This window comes from Esox lucius, chromosome 18, assembly GCF_011004845.1.
Source record: "Esox lucius isolate fEsoLuc1 chromosome 18, fEsoLuc1.pri, whole genome shotgun sequence".
NCBI classification, from domain to species: Eukaryota; Metazoa; Chordata; class Actinopteri; order Esociformes; family Esocidae; genus Esox; species Esox lucius.
In genome coordinates this window covers 15,037,037-15,053,826 of record NC_047586.1, presented here as the reverse complement: position 1 = coordinate 15,053,826, position 16,790 = coordinate 15,037,037, and the positions used below count along the sequence as shown (strand labels likewise).

The following is a 16,790-nucleotide window of genomic DNA, read 5'->3' as shown; positions in this document are numbered from 1 at the left end:
TGAATGTTATAAAGCCAACCCCAGGGACTTCTGACTTGAAAATGTTTTCTGCAGACAGCCTGCTGACTGAACTAAGCGGGTAGATGCAGCGAACAGAGAGTCTGAGAAGTAAAGGTAATTCAAGGTATGCCATTAAATGCTATGAAAAGGACAGCATTCAAACCGATGGTAATTTTCTAACAATGAGTGAAAAAACAAAAACCTACCTGAATTTAGACTCCCTATTTGACAGAATCTCATTTTCATACAATACATAAGAGTCTTCAACCTATAAGGCAAATGTGAAGTTTAAGTGCAAGGACTGTCATTTCCAGCAGGTTCTCCAATGTCTTTGTGCCATGGCTTACATTCTAAATCTCATACCGTAAGAGTGGTCCCACATGTGTTCAAGCCAAACTCGAACAGAACTCTTGAGTCATCTGCTTCTTTTGGTTGACAGGTTCTGTCTGAAAGGGTAGTGCTGCGTGGATCTACTACAGGCCAGGGTCTCGTGTTGGTCACCACAATCATGGTCCCGTCGGTGGAGCAGACTGAAAAGACAGTCAATTAAAGTGACATATGGCAGCCCGATACAAATAGGAAACACATTGTTACTCACTAATAAGCTGATCAGTTCTGAAAAGGCAGCGTGTTGCTGTGGATGTTTGGATCTCCGAAGTCTGTGAATCTCTTGACAGTACTTCAAATGTGCCGTAAAAATGCCTCAAGTTAATGTCCTGCAATTCAAATAAAAGTTTGACCAGCAGCAGCCTTACAGACAGAATTGTGAATTATTGCACATTTGTTCTAGACCGGTATCAACATGACACTGCCAATTAAGGGCTTGGTGAATAGCTGAATCTGTGGCACTTTAGTGCGTAGCCAGACCAAAAATGTGCACCAAGTGGAATAGTGCGCACTAGAATTGATAACTCATACCTCATACGTGTAGCCAACCGTTGACCATGGCACCTCCAAGGTCAAACTATGACTGTCATTTTTCAGGTAGTACCCCCTTTCAGTCACCAGCTCAGGTGTTAGAGGGTCATGTCCTACACCAATCTCCCACAGGTATCCTAGTCTTGGCTGGTTCATGGTGAAAACAATGCCTCCTTGTGTGCAAACCCCTTTGAGCTCAGGAGGGACTGTGGGTCAATAATCAAGATTAAGCAGTTGACTCTACCTTCATAGTGGTCTTCATAATGTAATATAGCACTTTAAATATGCAGATGTCCTACATTCATCACTGAGCTGTTTCACCACAGAGGCTAGATGGAAATAAGGCTCTTCTTGAGGCATAATGCTTAACGTGTAGTTGATGTCCACAGAGTACTGGTGGAGGCCTTCACCTAGGTACTATTAAGTAGGAAAGTTTCATCATTTCAAGTTATAATTTATGACTCCTTTAAGGGAAAAATATTACAGAAGTGTATGATCTAAAGCAGAATGTACTTACCATCCTACGCACAGACTTGTCATCAAAAGGAACCCTAAGTGTATAGCCATGGGTGCCATTGGGATGATCAACCTTACTTATGGCGTAGCCATGTTCTGTCGCATCCAGTACAGAAAACTGATTTTCATTCAGCTTCACTCCCATCAGAGCCACGTCGTGAGGAATGTTCCCCAAGTACACATTGAACGAATCTTCAGCGCCGGTCTCTGGAGGTAATAGAGCAAATGTTAGTTCAAAAGTAGCCGGAATTGATCAGAGCTCTCAGCAATTCCAGAAAGCAAAACAGGCAGTGACAACTTGGTCATCGTAATCACTCCGGTTGTGTATAGGATGAACATACTTTGGTGTGGAGAAAGGGTGTCAACATCAATGGTGAAGGGTGTCCGGCACAGCAACGGAGTGTCTACTACCCTACTCAACCGGTGTCTGGTTTCAACAGTGCCACCATCAGCGTAGACATGGGAGAACACATGCTCATAGAACAGGAAGGCAGCGTATGTCTCCTGGTAGACATTGTCTATCACCAAACTCTAGAAACACACAATTTGTACCCGTTGTGAACGAGCAGTGATCCAGTTCAGTAATTAGTTGAAGACTTACCAAGTACTCCATTATTCAGTGAAATTAATGTAAATTAGGTCAAGTTTATTCCTATTCAGCTTCTCAGGTAAACGAGTCAATTGCTTTTTGTTCTAGTTTATCAATATCCAACTGTGCCAATCCAAACAGCCGTTTTGTTTTATATTTCATTAAGTTGCCAAAAGCACAGAATGACTGGAACCATGGCGGAATTGAATGCAACTTGGATCTCAAGTCCAGTGGTCTTTACCTTTGTGTATCCTCCTTCGGCACCAAAGGGAACACCCATTTGCACCATGGGCCCTTCGACTTTTAGAGTGTAGCCCCTGGCCCTCACTGTGCTCTCATCCAGCAGTTGGTTCTCCACACCCACATTGATCTGCCTGCTCTCAAAGCCGAAGCTGTTGTTCACCAACGGGGTAATCATCCTCGGGATGTCCCAGAGTAGCCTAGCCCCGTCAAAGGATCCTGGGTCTGTGAGAAAGAGAAGCAATGCAGAAGTATTTCCCATGATTGACACTGTTGCGCAACTTCACATTGCCATACACTGAATACATGGGAAGGAGCATAATCACTAAATAAGCGCTTCATTTTAAAATGACCACTGGTGCACAGCAGGTACTTAAATAAGGCTAGATTGTTTTATACACAGTTGCTTTTATAGCCTTACCTTAAAAAAGGTGCAAGATCCAAATCTATCAAATCCTCATTCTAATAGGCTTAAATCCTGACTCAGGTCAGTGAAGGATTGTATTTCATGTAGAATTTAAGGAATATAGAAATTATTCATGTAGTCTAGACATTATGGCATAATTTTTTTTCAGGGACTGAAATACAGCATAAATGACAACAGATGAAATGCAAAAAATAAAACAGCATTAGTTTAAATATACTTTTGGTGCAGGCCAAAGATATGTCAACCATGACCACCATCATATTCTGCCTGAAGAACACCGTCCCATGTATGACCTCCACTTCAACACCATCAACCTGATGAGTAGAAAGACAATGTGGATGCGGAAATGTGTCACCAGGAAAGGGCAGCAGAGGGCATGCTAACCCCAACCGTCCCACACAATCATTTCTCTACAACATTTGCTAGAATATGATTGTAACCAGTACAATAATACCATTTGTTAAAATGCCCACCATTACGATTTCCGATTGGCTTTGTCCATAGGGAGAACGGAAGACCACCCGTTTCGGCGTGGCACTCAGCTTGTAACCAAATTGTTGGGCTTCAGTGACCGACATTCTCTCTTCATTGTTTAGAAACATCACCTGCCAGTCAGAATTGGCCATCTTTTGGGCCTAAGGAAGGATTCGGGATCATGCTTGAACGTTCCCGTTTTGAGCACAAATTTCAATCAAAGATATCACGTAAAAAACCGATGAATGTTCTTCACTCACAATTGAATGGGCAGTTTCCCATGCTTCTTTTGAGGTTCCTTCAGATGTAGTACAAAGCACATCTCTCCCCACAGTTACCTAAAGGGACATGGGATCAAATGTAATATTGGCACATAGGAGGGTTTGCCCATGTAGACAAACTATTTGGTTAGTATTTTAAGGTTGTGCCCCTGGAGCCCACTAAGCTGTATGCTAGCTGTAGTGCTAATCAAGCAATTTTCATCTCAATGACAAAATATTATTGAAAATTAACATGCGTTTCTACTTAGTTGGCACTTGCACATTAGACAGCTGTCATATTGTACCTCCATGTAGTCCTCTTCACATATAACCTCCCTTTGAGACCATGGCAGTGGTAGGGGGCAGGTCTGAGTCAAAGGGTAGCGTGATGGTTGGCCTTTGGCATCCGTGACAGTGATATACAACTGGAAGGTGAATAGCTCATCATTCTGAAAAATTGGGATTAGCAAAAGTTAATTTGTCTGATCCTCAGTCCGCATTTTGGTTCCATTAGACCAACAAACCAAATTCACTTCAGCCATCAAGTCTGCCTTGATCATTTGAATCAGGTTTTTATACACACATTTTGGCAGTCCTACCTAGTTGACTACATTACAGTAGTAGAAGCCCTCAATGGTGCAACCTGTGTATGCTGACAATGGGAAATGTGGGGAGGAGTCAATCATTATTTGGGATGTACACCTATACTACCTGGTTGTCAGTATAACAGGAGAAATAGGAAGCCCTGAGGGTGGTGTAGACATCCATCCTGAAGGTGCTGACGGTGTAACCACATTGGGGTGCATCCCCCTTCTCATCGATGGGATGCACACCAGTTGCATCTGCATACGCAACATAAGTTTACTTTTTGCTTTAAACAAATAGGATTGTCACCCTACTCACAGTAGACTAACACTAAAATGTAAGGTTATCTTTCACTCCAAAGCAAAACTTGGATGTTCTCAGAAGTATAATGCAACCAAATACTAAAACCCATCACCCACCTACAGCCTCAAAACGAGGGGCGTTGTCAGACCAACCAACATGCACCCAGAGGTATCGATCCCGACATTCTGACTGTATGTGCACTCCTACAAGAGAATGTAGGTTAGGATTAAAGTAACACTAATCTCCATTTCTCTAGTTACAATGATAATCATTTGGGTCTCATGTCTGACTCAATTGTTCTCAGTGCAATATTTGTTGTTGGTTACATTATTTTGAAGAGATTCATGCAGACAAGGCAAATACCTTAACTTACCTTCTGGAATACTGTAACCTTTGGGGCTTCCAAGAAACCCCAAACAAAACAATAGCCTGGAAAAAGGAAAAGTTAATTTATGTGCCATTTCTAACAAGTAAAATGGAGAACAGTGTAACACAATTAGTTCTTGGGGCATTTTAAGAGTTTTCAACCTACCCAAAACTAATGCCAAGACTTGGAGGCATCTTTTTGGAAAGGAAATTCCTGCCTTGGCTGAACAAGGTGCAGTGCTGGTCAGCTCTTGGCAATAAAACTGAGCAAAATGAAACTCCTGTGCCATATACCATAAGGTCAAAAATTTACATTCAGCCACTGGTTGGCTAATTACCCCAAGCAGATTTGTCATAGGCTGTTGCTGGAATAGAAACCAGGTGGGACTGATTGAGCTTAATGAACAGTTTGCAAACTTTTGATGAATTCCATTGGCACTGATGTCCTTTGGTGGTTGAATATGAAAAGTAGTAGTAGGTTTTCCCATTTAGTTGTTGAGTTTTTATCTTACATTTTCATTATCCGTAGAGAATGCTAGAGGCCTCTTCTGGTCAAAAGGCCATTTTAGCATGGACATTGCCATTAAGGGAATCTGCTATATTAATGTAGTAAACAGTGAGTGACTACTTTATTGGTTAATCATTAGAGTAGCCATTTGTCATGAGCCATGTCCAACAGGGTTGTCCCAAGGGATCCGCCAATTAATTATACTTAAGAAGAATAAAATTGACTACTTAAAAATGTAGATTGCCTCTGTGTAACTGCCTTTGCGCTCTTAGTATATGGACTAATGGAACATAGAGATGGATGGATGCATCGTTATCCCTCAAACTCAACTGTGGACCTCAAGGCCAGTTACACATGGTTTCTTTTATTTCAACTCTAATCGGGGACTGATTTAGACCTAGGACTAGGGGTGGGTATTGGCAATATATATATCACGATTCATCACGATATCACAACTGAATCACAATACGATACTATGTACTTGAGAGGACAATTTTTAGCCAATTCCCATGAGCAAACCCTAATAAAAGAAATAAACACTCAATTTGAAATTACTTAGAACTTCTAAATTTAAATAATTTGACCCCAATAGAATTCTAGAATGCGGCTGTTGATTACTGAAAAATAGCACAAAAACCAATGTAATGTAACTTGGGAAAAATATAATTTGTTTCCTCCCACCTGATTCAAACTATCAGCTCATTATCAAGTCAATCATGAGGAGAGATCTAAAACATGCAGGGCATCCAGGAGCAGGGTTGAGTAACACTGCCTAAGTCTAATGCTGAGCTGTGCGGTTTAGCTATCTTAAACCACCAGATGGCGATGTTCAACCCATATTTCCCTTTCTGTAGATGACTTGTTAATCATAGTGATAGCTTTCAGATAATATTGTTAAAGTAGACTAAATGTTTGGTTATAGACAGGGTTTTTCTTCACAAATGCTGAATAGCAATTATCTAGTACATTTGTATTCATAGTTTAACAATAACAACCTTTTAACAAAGGGAGAACATTTTTATCAGCTCCTGTGGGTTTGACATCTGGAAGCAAATGCCTGCAGTGGCGTTAGCCAGGTGATGCTTCTATATGAATGTAGCGTACAATGGTAGTTCTTCCCAATGCAAATGAATCAACATCAATTATAGTAAAGTCATCAATACTACCTTTTCCTTTTAATAATTTACATTTTAGGAATTCTCAAGGGTGCACAGACATTTTTAATCTCGGGTCTGGCCCGATGCTTTAGCTACTAGGGCCGGGGTTTTCAGCTGAATCTCTAACTCCTGTTGCTCTTTTGTTCTGCCTGATAATTGCATCCATCTGGTGTTCCAGGTCTAAATCGGTCCCTGTTGAAAGGGTTACAGGGGAAAGTGTTGTGAAACTGGTTTTAGAGTCCAAAAGAGGAGTGCCACCCCAGACTATTAATCTTATTATAATCTCCTTCCAGGTCCAGTAAAGGCCCCAGTCCTGGGGACTGGATTTCACACCAGCCTCGGAAAGGAGTCCCGAGCTCAGACTCTGCAGAATGGTGAGTCCTTAGTTAAACTAAACATCTCCTCCCAGCTGCTAAGGCTTGGAGATAGAAATGTGGCACATAGAGAGGACACGGTCCTCAGTTCCAACACTGTGCGTATATAAAGTCTACACCTTTAATTTATCATATTTGGTCGAGGGTGTACCTCCTAGTTTCAAGCATTTCAGTCAGGATTTTTTCCTAAGGGGTGTTTTATTATTTGTGTAAAAATGACACAGAAATAACCTTGTGGGTGTTTACTAGATTTGTGTGACTGGTCCCCATATATTTAGTCAAACATTATGTGTGCTTGCACATCCCCAAGCCAGTTTCTGTGAACACAATCGTTATCATGTTGTAACCATTTCATCCTGCCCCCTTTTACAGTAAGGGCATTATGGCTGATTGATATAACTATGTGTGCTACATCAACAACTTGTTCTTCATGTCACTCTTAACAATAAATTATACACCTCCCTGTTTGTGTTTTTGTTCCAATTTAGACCACAGTTTTCTTTTTGTACGTTTTCTTTTTTTGTCCTTGTGAATTTGAGATCATACTGAAATTGAAACTGTTCCTCTCAACTGGAATCGTTCTCTCAGTTGTCCTCCTTGACTGCTCCAGTCTGACCTGGTTTTAAGGACAGATACACAATCGAAATAACTAACAACATGTGCAATGAATCAATTGTGCTCCGCCCACACTCAGCAGCCAGGCTGGAGTTGTTCACAGGGTCCAACAGCCATCAGGCAGCCTGAATGCTCACTTAGCGTTCGGGTTCTTCTCATCTTTGTGTTTGGATTTTGGATGCATGTTTGCATTTGTTCGGATGTGAGGGCTGGTATTGTTTGTGTATGTGTTACTGTCGACCGGTGTCCAACTATTTTCCCTAACATGTTTTTGTGGTACGTCGGCCCACAGGCAAACGGCAGATCCATAACCTGGGCAGCCAGCTGCAGCTCAACCAACACTGCCTGGACACGGCCTTCAACTTCTTTAAGATGGTGGTCAGCAAGCACCTGACGCGTGGACGCAAGATGGCCCATGTCATCGCTGCCTGCCTCTACCTGGTCTGCCGAACCGAGGGCACGCCCCGTATCCTCTGGACCTGGACAACACATGGTTCTACACACCCATGTCCCATTGATCCGTTAGTCTGATCCAGTCCACACCTCCCAGTATTCATCCACCACACTCAGAAGCACACAGACATGCACTCTGCTATCTAGTCACCATCGTGACCCAGGTTAGTTGGCGACCTGGGTTCATTCCTTGATTGCTGCATACCCACTTTGATGGGGATGGTTGGCTAGGAGTGCCTTGCAACGCCCTGCTCTAACAATTCCTTGAGGCGGGTTGCGTGTCTGCAGGCTCATTGTTGCCATTAGCCAGAGGAGCGCACTCATCTCAATATATTGGTTCCTGATGATTTCCTGGTTAAGTGAGCCGTGTAATAAGGTGGTCATGTTTTGGAGGATGTATGTCTTGATCTTCCACTCACCTGTGCTGCTAGGAATAACTGCAAGGGCATAGTTACAAATTGGATACCACACAATTCCCCTAGGTACAGAACTAGGACCAGCTTCCCGTTCCCTAATCAGCATCTAGGGCAGGAGTGGGCAAACCTTTTGCCTTAAGAGCCACATTGGGATTTTTTTTAACTTCCAACAGAGGGCATTTTATTTATTCATGGGCCGGTTAAGGGCAACATTGGTGTCATGTTGAGTGGGTGTCATCCCTACCTCCCACTTCCTAGGATCCTTTACAGTTGGAGTTCTACAACTTTGAGGATTTCAGCAGCAAACTAGAAATGGACATTAAACATATGAGTGGAGAACACAGGGTTTCTCAGGTGTGACATTATGGATGACTCTAAAGCAAATCTAGATTTCTGAACTTTTGAGGGGAAGCCATCTTGTCTGTGCGAGGAATAATATATTATAGGCCTTTGCTACAAATACCAAGAGGATACAAATGTTGGTAGACAGTGAACAGACAAAGGCGATTAAGGAGGGGGAGCGGCAGCTATTTAGTCAGCAGAATGGAAAGCAGCTATGTAAAAAAAAAACAATCCTGCACATCATCACATTGAGATTATTGGTAATCTTTACCCAGGCCACCGGGGGCTTGTGCTTTTGTCACTTGACCTTAGGCAGGTTTGTGTGGGTGGTACAGCCAAAAGTCTTCCCAATCCAACCTGGCAACCTCCAGTCTTCAAGAGACCTCATCTGCAGGTTGCTAGGGTAGAGCTGAGGCACTGCAGGGCCACTTCTATATTTAGTCTCACATTGCCAGCTGAAGGGGCCCAGCATCAGGGGAGTTTCACCTGATGCTTGACTGCAGAAAGACCCTGCATCAGCGTATGCATGGTGATTGGCAATAAACAAGCATTGTGCTTGTTCTAAATCCTTAGACTTTTGTTTACAGTGTAAACTGTGCTTACGGTCTTGAATAGAAACCTGTCTTTTCTATATGACTGTTTAAAAACAGACTCTGTATATAAAAAATGTATTTGTATGAATGCATTGACAAATCAGTTTTGGTCGTTATTCGCATATCGTTGTAAAATGTACGATAGTGAACAAATATTTTTCTTATTGGATGAGCTCATGTTGCAACCTTCAATTTCTGAGCATTTAATTTCAGTTCAGTGCTTTCCTACTGAACACATCCGTGATATACAGCATCTCTGTTCTCTGCAGTTTAGCACATTGCTGTCGCCTTTCCTTCCTTAACTCCTTCCCCCTTCAGACATGCTTCTGGATCTGAGTGATCTCCTACAGGTATGTTTGCTCTGTTTTTCTCCATTACAGACACAGGCAGCTTTGAGATTCTTGATATGTATTACCACAGGCCTCACAAGAAATGCCATGACATTTTAAGTCTCAGATCCAGCCTAACCAAGCTGTCTCCGTATCAGCTCTTGACATGCTGAAACCTCACAAAACATGATGATTGTATGACAGAGACATCTCTCATGGGATAGCCAGCCACAGGGGGGTCATAGGGAGTAAAAAAAACTAGCAGGAATCTAGTGTTGAGTTGTCCCGGTGGAGGGATTTCTGTGCAACACAGCCTGTTAATTGTACCCTGAGTCTAAGCTGGCTGTTCTGGGAATAGGGCTCCAGCCCTCAGCTTACCCGTCTGGTATTGGAAGACGGGTCAGGCATGGAAGGAGTCTGGGATCAACTACCTCACCCTATAGCCTACCTTTAACAATTAGCTGGGGAACCCAACCCTGCCATTAGATAGGGAGTACAGGTGAAGTCTCGAAACACTTGGCTACTGAATTACTAGCCACCTGGAGGTTACAGTGTTTCGTTTCATGTGCTTGGTGGAAGGATGGATGCGATTATTTGACCTAACTGATGTAACACATCAGTATGTCTAAGCAAAAGTTATAGCGCATAGATTTCCCCAGTTCAGTCATCAGATCAGCAATTTCCCGGAGAGGCAGGAAGGATGTCCTCGCTTTCCTTGAACTCACCACTGACATCGTCCCATCAGTGTGATAGGTATAAGCAGCTGTTTTATCAAATAGCTTTCGCCAATCCACCAATGTCAGATCGGGCATTTGAGGAAGGGAATAGGAAGGATGCATTGCATTGGAACAAAGCCCAACTCTCCTCTTCACAGGTGAACGTGTATATCTTGGGGAAGACCTTTCTCCTTCTGGCTCGAGAGCTCTGCATCAACTCCCCAGCAATAGGTAAGTGCTCTAAGATGACGTTTTCCTACAGAACAGATTTAGGATCAGCTTCCCCTCCAACGATCCTGGCCTTGACTGTTCATCAGAAAATATATATACTGACCCAAGATCATTACTTACAGACAAATTCATCCTATTTGTAGGGAAGCCCTTTTGGTTTGCTGAATGGCTCAATTCAAACACTAGCACTAATCCACGGAAGATGATTGGATAGGTGTATGCAATAGACGTTTCATGCACAGTTCCCTCTTAGAAACCTCATGGCAGTGAATTACATACCAACTGGAGCTTGTCACCTATGCATGTAAACAACAAAAGGCATTCATATGTTGCTTTCTGGGCAGAAATGTATCTGGTTGGTTACACCTGTTCAATCCTTTACGATTTTGTGAATATAATCAGCCTGCTCATTTTCTTTAAGATACCTAAAGAAATTGGAAAGAACACTGAAGGATAGCAGAAATGGCCCAATAATGGATATGTATTCTGGATAGAGGAGACATCTTGAAGAAAGGGAAGATGATTACCTAAAGATAGGATAGTGAATCACCCAGAGAGATATGCAGAGCATATGAGCATTTGCTATTTGACATTTACATTTGTAGCCACGGGAAAAGGACAATAGAAGTGTGCACAAACGTGAACGTCATGCAAATATGTAGAACTAATGTACCATGGGGATTATGTAGATAAATATTGATAGAATGGTCTATACCCTTAAGGACAGGTCAGACATTTGAACTGGTGTCCATACTCAGACCTTCAGTGCAATTGAAGAGATGTATTTTAAAATGGTATTTGTTGCTAAGAGGCATCCCTTTAAAGATTATTCGGTTAATCTCTCGTTTATCACAAGTCTTAAGATCATTGTACACACCTGTTAAGTGATTATATCAGAACCACTTAAACCGTATCGTTAAATAAATGTAAGAATAAGTCATGATTTGTCATGGTTGTGGAAAATCCACTTGCCTTTAAAGTTTGAAGTAACAATTTAAGTAGCATGTGTTGTGGAAGCACAATTATCAACACCTTTGAATTTGAGTCATAAAAGTTTATGTTCTGCAGTTGCATAAATCTGCACACTAAATACAATACATGTAATTTGTCAGCCAACCTCAAGCTGTAAACAAATTAGCTTCAGGTTTAAGTTCCATAAAATAACGACACAATAAAGGGGATTGGTCGAGTAAAAGTGCAATAATACAACTCATCTGTCTCATCTACATGAGGCTACAGCCCACAGCGCTTAAATTGAAATCATAGGTTTATCTCAATAAATTAAAACAGAAAGCGCATTCCGTCACTCTGACATTCTGTCAAAGGATTAACAGGCATTTTTCCATTTACAATGTTTCACTGCTGCTAAATTACTGAAGGCAAAGGAACGCTTTTGGACCCTCTTAATTTCCCCCAGCGTTTCAACTAATCCAGTGGTAGAATGCACTTCTGCACAAGATGTTACAAACAAACCATAAGGCTCATGCATAGAAGACCAGTTCTGGGATCTGCCCCCCCTGCACGCCTGTCCCGTTGGTACTGTCCGATGAGCACTGGTACTGAAAGGTAACCTTTCCGCACTGCACCTCAGTCATCCCCTCCTGCCCAAAGTAGCTCAGCTCGTTGCCATCCAGCACAGCGCTGACGGTATAAAAGGTGTCCTGTTCCACTTGGACGGGGTGCTCGAACCACACTGAGAACGTGCTGCTGGAGCCGTCTGACACAAACTTGGTGAGGTTCTGTGCCAGCGTGGCGCCCTGCCGCTTCAGTTCAATCTTGACACTGTACTCGGCCTTGCCGCCACTCGAGCCGTACAGGCCCAGGCCAGCGATGAAGATGCGCTTGTCCACAGCAAATTGGATGCTGTCGCACCGGCCCCGGTAGCGCCACTGGTTACTCCGGTAGGCCGATGACTGGAAACGGTGGCACCGCTGTGGTGTGAGGCCTGCGCGCTGCGCCAGCGGGAACTCCAGCTTGGGCTTATTGGCTGCCGTGTACCACAGGAAGATGTCATGCGTCTCCTCCAAGGTGAGCACGTCCGACTGCGCCGCTCCATCGGCGAACTCCTCCAGAGTCATGGTGGGGAGGCGCACCAGGTATAGGGCCTTGCCAAGCACCGCACGCTTGTTCCGCGATGTGGCGGCCAGGCCCTGGCGCCGGCACTCGGCTACCGCCCACTCCAGCACCGCTCGGAAAACCACGGCTTCGCGAGTGTTCAGCGTCTCACGGCGCAGGATGATCTCCAGGGTCTGCAGATCGATCTCGCAGAAGCCCTCCGAGCAGAGGGCCAGCTCGGCCTGTGCGTCGATCACCTCCCAGCAGCGCTGTGTCAGCTCAGGCTCCTCAAACAGGCGGCTCTGTGAGAGCAGCACACAGGCATTCTTGGCCTCCAGGCTGGTCTCCAGGAAAGTGACGCAGGCCTTGGCCAAGGCAGGCACAATGTACTTCTTTGCGGCATACAGAGTGGCCAGCACCGTGTCAGCCTCCAGTTCAATCTCATCGCTGTACATGTACCTGGAGGGAGGATTTTAGAGCCTTAAGAACTACAACCACCATCACCTCCTAAGATCCAGTCAATTATAGTTGGGGGTCAACGTCATATGCTGACCTGAAATAAACCCGAACCACAGCAAAACAGTGTTTTTTTTTGTAACCCAACTCCCTGAAAAAACACACAAACTGACTTTATTAGGGTTAGGTACATTCCTAATGAGCACAATGAATAGTTATTTAATGTTTGTCTATTCCTTTTTTGTTTGTCTATTCCAGTATTTATGTTGTCCTGAATACTAGGGCTGCACGGACCTGGATAATATAAAATCAAATTTTTCGCCCCCAAATATTGCAACTACGATTTTCAAACTGCTGTCTGTATAATATGTTTTTGAACATGTAACACTTATTATTGATTTCCCTTACACAATATTTTTCAATGTCAAGTGGCACTGACCTTGGCTAAACTCTTGATTACCATGCTGTTGCGCATGTAGGACAATGTCTTAGTGCCACGCAGTAGCTCAAAGCAGATGTTTTCACTAGCAGTTACTGTGTATTTAAACTAGCATTGAAAAACCAATGAAACAATGTAAACAGCCAAGAACCACGAAGACTAAGTCTCACTTAAGGGGTTGCAAAGTGTGTCCTGCTAAATAAATGTCTAGGTGGTTCTGTGTATCGTTGCAGATAAGGGATTAGTTCACATATGAAAGTAAGCTACATAAATACTTACAAAACCTGTAAGATAGACTTCTTTCCTAAGAGTAACGACGGCCCTGACAAACACTGGTGCACCACAATTTCGATGGAGCACCCGTATGAAAAACTGGGGAGAGACGGGAGAAATGAGAACTGGTTCTGGAACAACTTACCTATAATATCCCCTTAGAGTAAGACTTCAGTTGGTGACCCTCTGATTGTTGGACCACCTCTAAAACCTCTAGGTTACATGTAGCCCCTATATATTCATCATTTGATCAAAGCACATTAACTTTGTCAAAATAGCAAAAGCAATCCAGAGATGATGTGACATGTTACTCACTTTAGCATAATTAAAAAAGCAGCAGGCTCCACGTCTGGGATGTGAATCTCAGACTCCCCTTCTGCCAGATCGCCATAAAACATGGCACCGAAAACAGAGCTACCCACCGCCAATACATACTGTAAACACCAGAGGGAAAGAGGATTATTTCAACATGGTTATGCATAATGTGTGGGAACGGGTTTTGCATTGTTTCTGAAGTATATTTTGATTATGTATTTTTGTGGACATGTCAATGTTATGTACTTGACAATATGTAATGTAATCCAAGAGATGCATGAGAGAGAACATTTAGAGCAATTCTCTCTGATGGGCCACCATGGCAGAAAACGCATAACACCAATGGCATATAAACCAATGTTCAAGCCTGGTTCACACTCAGTGGGCATTCAAGGGTCACAGAAGGAATCCACATGCTTACCTTATGCGCTGGAACTTTTTGTGATTCACCAGGGGAACCCACAATGAAATGAACATCTGCCATATGTTCGTTATTGAACATCAAGGCATTCCTGAAAAAGTCGAATTAGGACAACTGAACCAACAACTGTAAGCATATCTTGTTTCCGCGTCCTTCATGACACGTCACATCGTGGGCCATATATTTTAAGGCACTGACTGGCAATCACATTTTAGAATTCGTTTCGCGTAATAATATTTATGCGTTATAATAGAACGATAACTGATAATATTGACACACCTTTCTCGCAATGTCGGATGAGTGGACTGCCAACTGGTAGTCTCGATGTTGTTGTTGATATTCTGCTGAGTGGCGGTCGTGGTCGGCACCGTCACCGTTTGGGTGACCTGAATGATGCTCTTCTTCCTGGCTGCGGACACTGCGGCGCCGTTGCTGTTCGGGAGGTTGGTGTTTATGCTTGCAGGGTACAGTTCTGCAGCCATCTTCTTCTTCAAGGATAAAGTCACGATTTCATAGCATACTGGCAGCTTGCCGGGCTGCTTTCCACTCTTTCTAGTCCGTTTTAAGGTTTCTGGAAGCAGAAGGAAAAATGTCAAGAACTTCATGATCCGGCCATAGAGGCAATCTGGGGGTTCTGGCATCAGCAGTTAATCTTTAAACAAGGCGAAGTGCATTTATTCAGAATGCATTTAGTGCTATAACCAGTCTGATTAAAATGTTTTAATTCAATATAATGTAACAAAACGTCTGTAAACCGATACCCTCTGCCATCAGTCGCTTGTACAATAAAACCAGACACCTACGCACCCGGAAAATATTTACACAGAAACATCCAGTTGGCCGTCCAGCGGAAGAAATTATGTTAAAAATTGTTCAAATGTTCTCTCATAGATAATATCCTTCAATGAAACGAACATTTCCTCAGAAAATCACCTCCGCGTTGCACCCAGCGTGAACTATTTCAAAGTGTACTGTAACAATATTGCATAACTCCACTGCAGTGATAATACTGTTGAACTTGCAATAATGTTAAAACTATAAAGGTATCCCAGCCAGTTCATCCAAAGGGTGATCCATCTCTGCGCCAACAACCCTACAGATTTCGCCTATCATTGTAGGCACTGTAGTTTTGTGTTTCGAGAGCGGACGCCCAGTTCCAGGATGACAAATAAGATTCACGGATGCCTTTTCCGTCAGTAGCCCACAGGCGCCTCCCACAGTTGAGCTCCGTTCCCCTCTCAACAATATTAATGGAGACCGAGCGACCGAGTTAACCCTTGCAGTATTGTTGATAACGTTCACGTCACCACTTCAATTGGTTAGATACATTTGATCTATATGGTTAATATCTCACATATTTAGGATGTCTGAAGCCCAGTTGTAATTTGGTTTATAGAGAATGTATGATATATAGCCTAAAGCTTTCTAGGCTACGTGAAATTTGTTCTGCCTACGCCATAGGAATAGCGCACAAAGTTACTTAAACTACAAAATATTAATCAGAACACGCCCTATTAAAATATACAGTACAGCCATTCTTTCGCTTTGTTTTATTGAGAACATTAAGCTTTTCAATATATTTGAGAAACAATTAGCTGACTGCGAAACATGGTTTGACAAACGGATGGCGTTTTTAATTGCGTTCCATTTAACATATGCAGCGAAGTGCAATAACTGTAAATTCTATACATTTTTTGATACAATTATTAGATACATTATCCAGTCTTTCAGTTGAACACAATGTACATAATTTCTCACTATTCGCGGAAAATTGCAATCGAATCGTTGCGTTTTTAAGGCACTACACAGAAAATCTCCGCTGAAATGAATTCCCCTAATCGCACCATCTGTGTCGAAATAATGCCAAACGTTGCTTTCTATTCATCAACATTTCCTTTCGAGGGAAACTGCACCACCGGACAATTACCACATCTTTACCTGATTGAAATATGAGACCATCGATTGACAGAAAAACGTTCAGGTTTGGTCACTGGACGATTGCTCGCTGCCAGGAGCCATGTTTAAATCTGGAGTGCTGGGTAAGTAGAGGGGGGTTGGGCTTAAGCTGTTTGTCCCCCTTCCCAGGCTGGTTTCACCGATTTCCAACAGAGGGCCCCGGCGCAACATAATGGAATGGTGAAGTGATTTAAAAACATAAGAGGATTATGCCACATAACATGTCAGACAATGGGTATTTTAACAGGTACATAATTAGCGGTCATATTATTGCTGATTGTGTAGGCTAGTGGCATGCTTAGGACATCTGGCTATTCAGTAATAGGCTAGAGAAATCAATGCACACGGATAGACTATTTAAATGGTATGACATTTATATAGCCTATCCGTCATGATTTAAGTAACCATACAACGCCACCCTGAATATTCCTTTAAGAGCCCAAGAGTTATTTAAAGCAGGGAT

At 42.8% G+C, this 16,790-nt stretch overlaps 2 protein-coding genes across 6 annotated transcripts in view; one reads left to right on the top strand and one right to left on the bottom strand.

Moving 5' to 3' along the window:
• Nucleotides 1-16,790, top strand: part of brf1b (BRF1 RNA polymerase III transcription initiation factor subunit b) — a 66,918-nt gene that overhangs the window by 3,818 nt on the left and 46,310 nt on the right. The window contains exons 2-5 of the mRNA XM_020056257.3: nt 6,637-6,717; nt 7,625-7,798; nt 9,455-9,486; nt 10,340-10,412. Coding sequence (XP_019911816.1) covers nt 6,637-6,717; nt 7,625-7,798; nt 9,455-9,486; nt 10,340-10,412 — 360 coding nt within the window. The remainder of the gene's footprint in view (nt 1-6,636; nt 6,718-7,624; nt 7,799-9,454; nt 9,487-10,339; nt 10,413-16,790) is intronic.
• On the bottom strand, nt 11,452-16,409 carry btbd6b (BTB (POZ) domain containing 6b). 5 transcript variants are annotated; one of them, XM_034287712.1, is made up of 7 exons: nt 16,310-16,409; nt 14,651-14,942; nt 14,372-14,462; nt 13,951-14,069; nt 13,642-13,734; nt 13,021-13,074; nt 11,452-12,926 (listed from the first exon to the last, which is right to left on the bottom strand). In XM_034287712.1, exons 2-7 carry the CDS (start codon nt 14,851-14,853, stop codon nt 11,894-11,896), a joined length of 1,593 nt encoding a protein of 530 aa, XP_034143603.1. In that variant the 5' UTR covers nt 14,854-14,942; nt 16,310-16,409; the 3' UTR covers nt 11,452-11,893. The 5 variants fall into 5 exon arrangements, with proteins under 5 accessions (XP_034143603.1, XP_034143601.1, XP_034143600.1 ...); XM_034287710.1 differs by lacking the exon at nt 16,310-16,409 and adding an exon at nt 15,179-15,835; XM_034287709.1 differs by lacking the exon at nt 16,310-16,409 and having other exon boundaries at nt 14,651-15,172.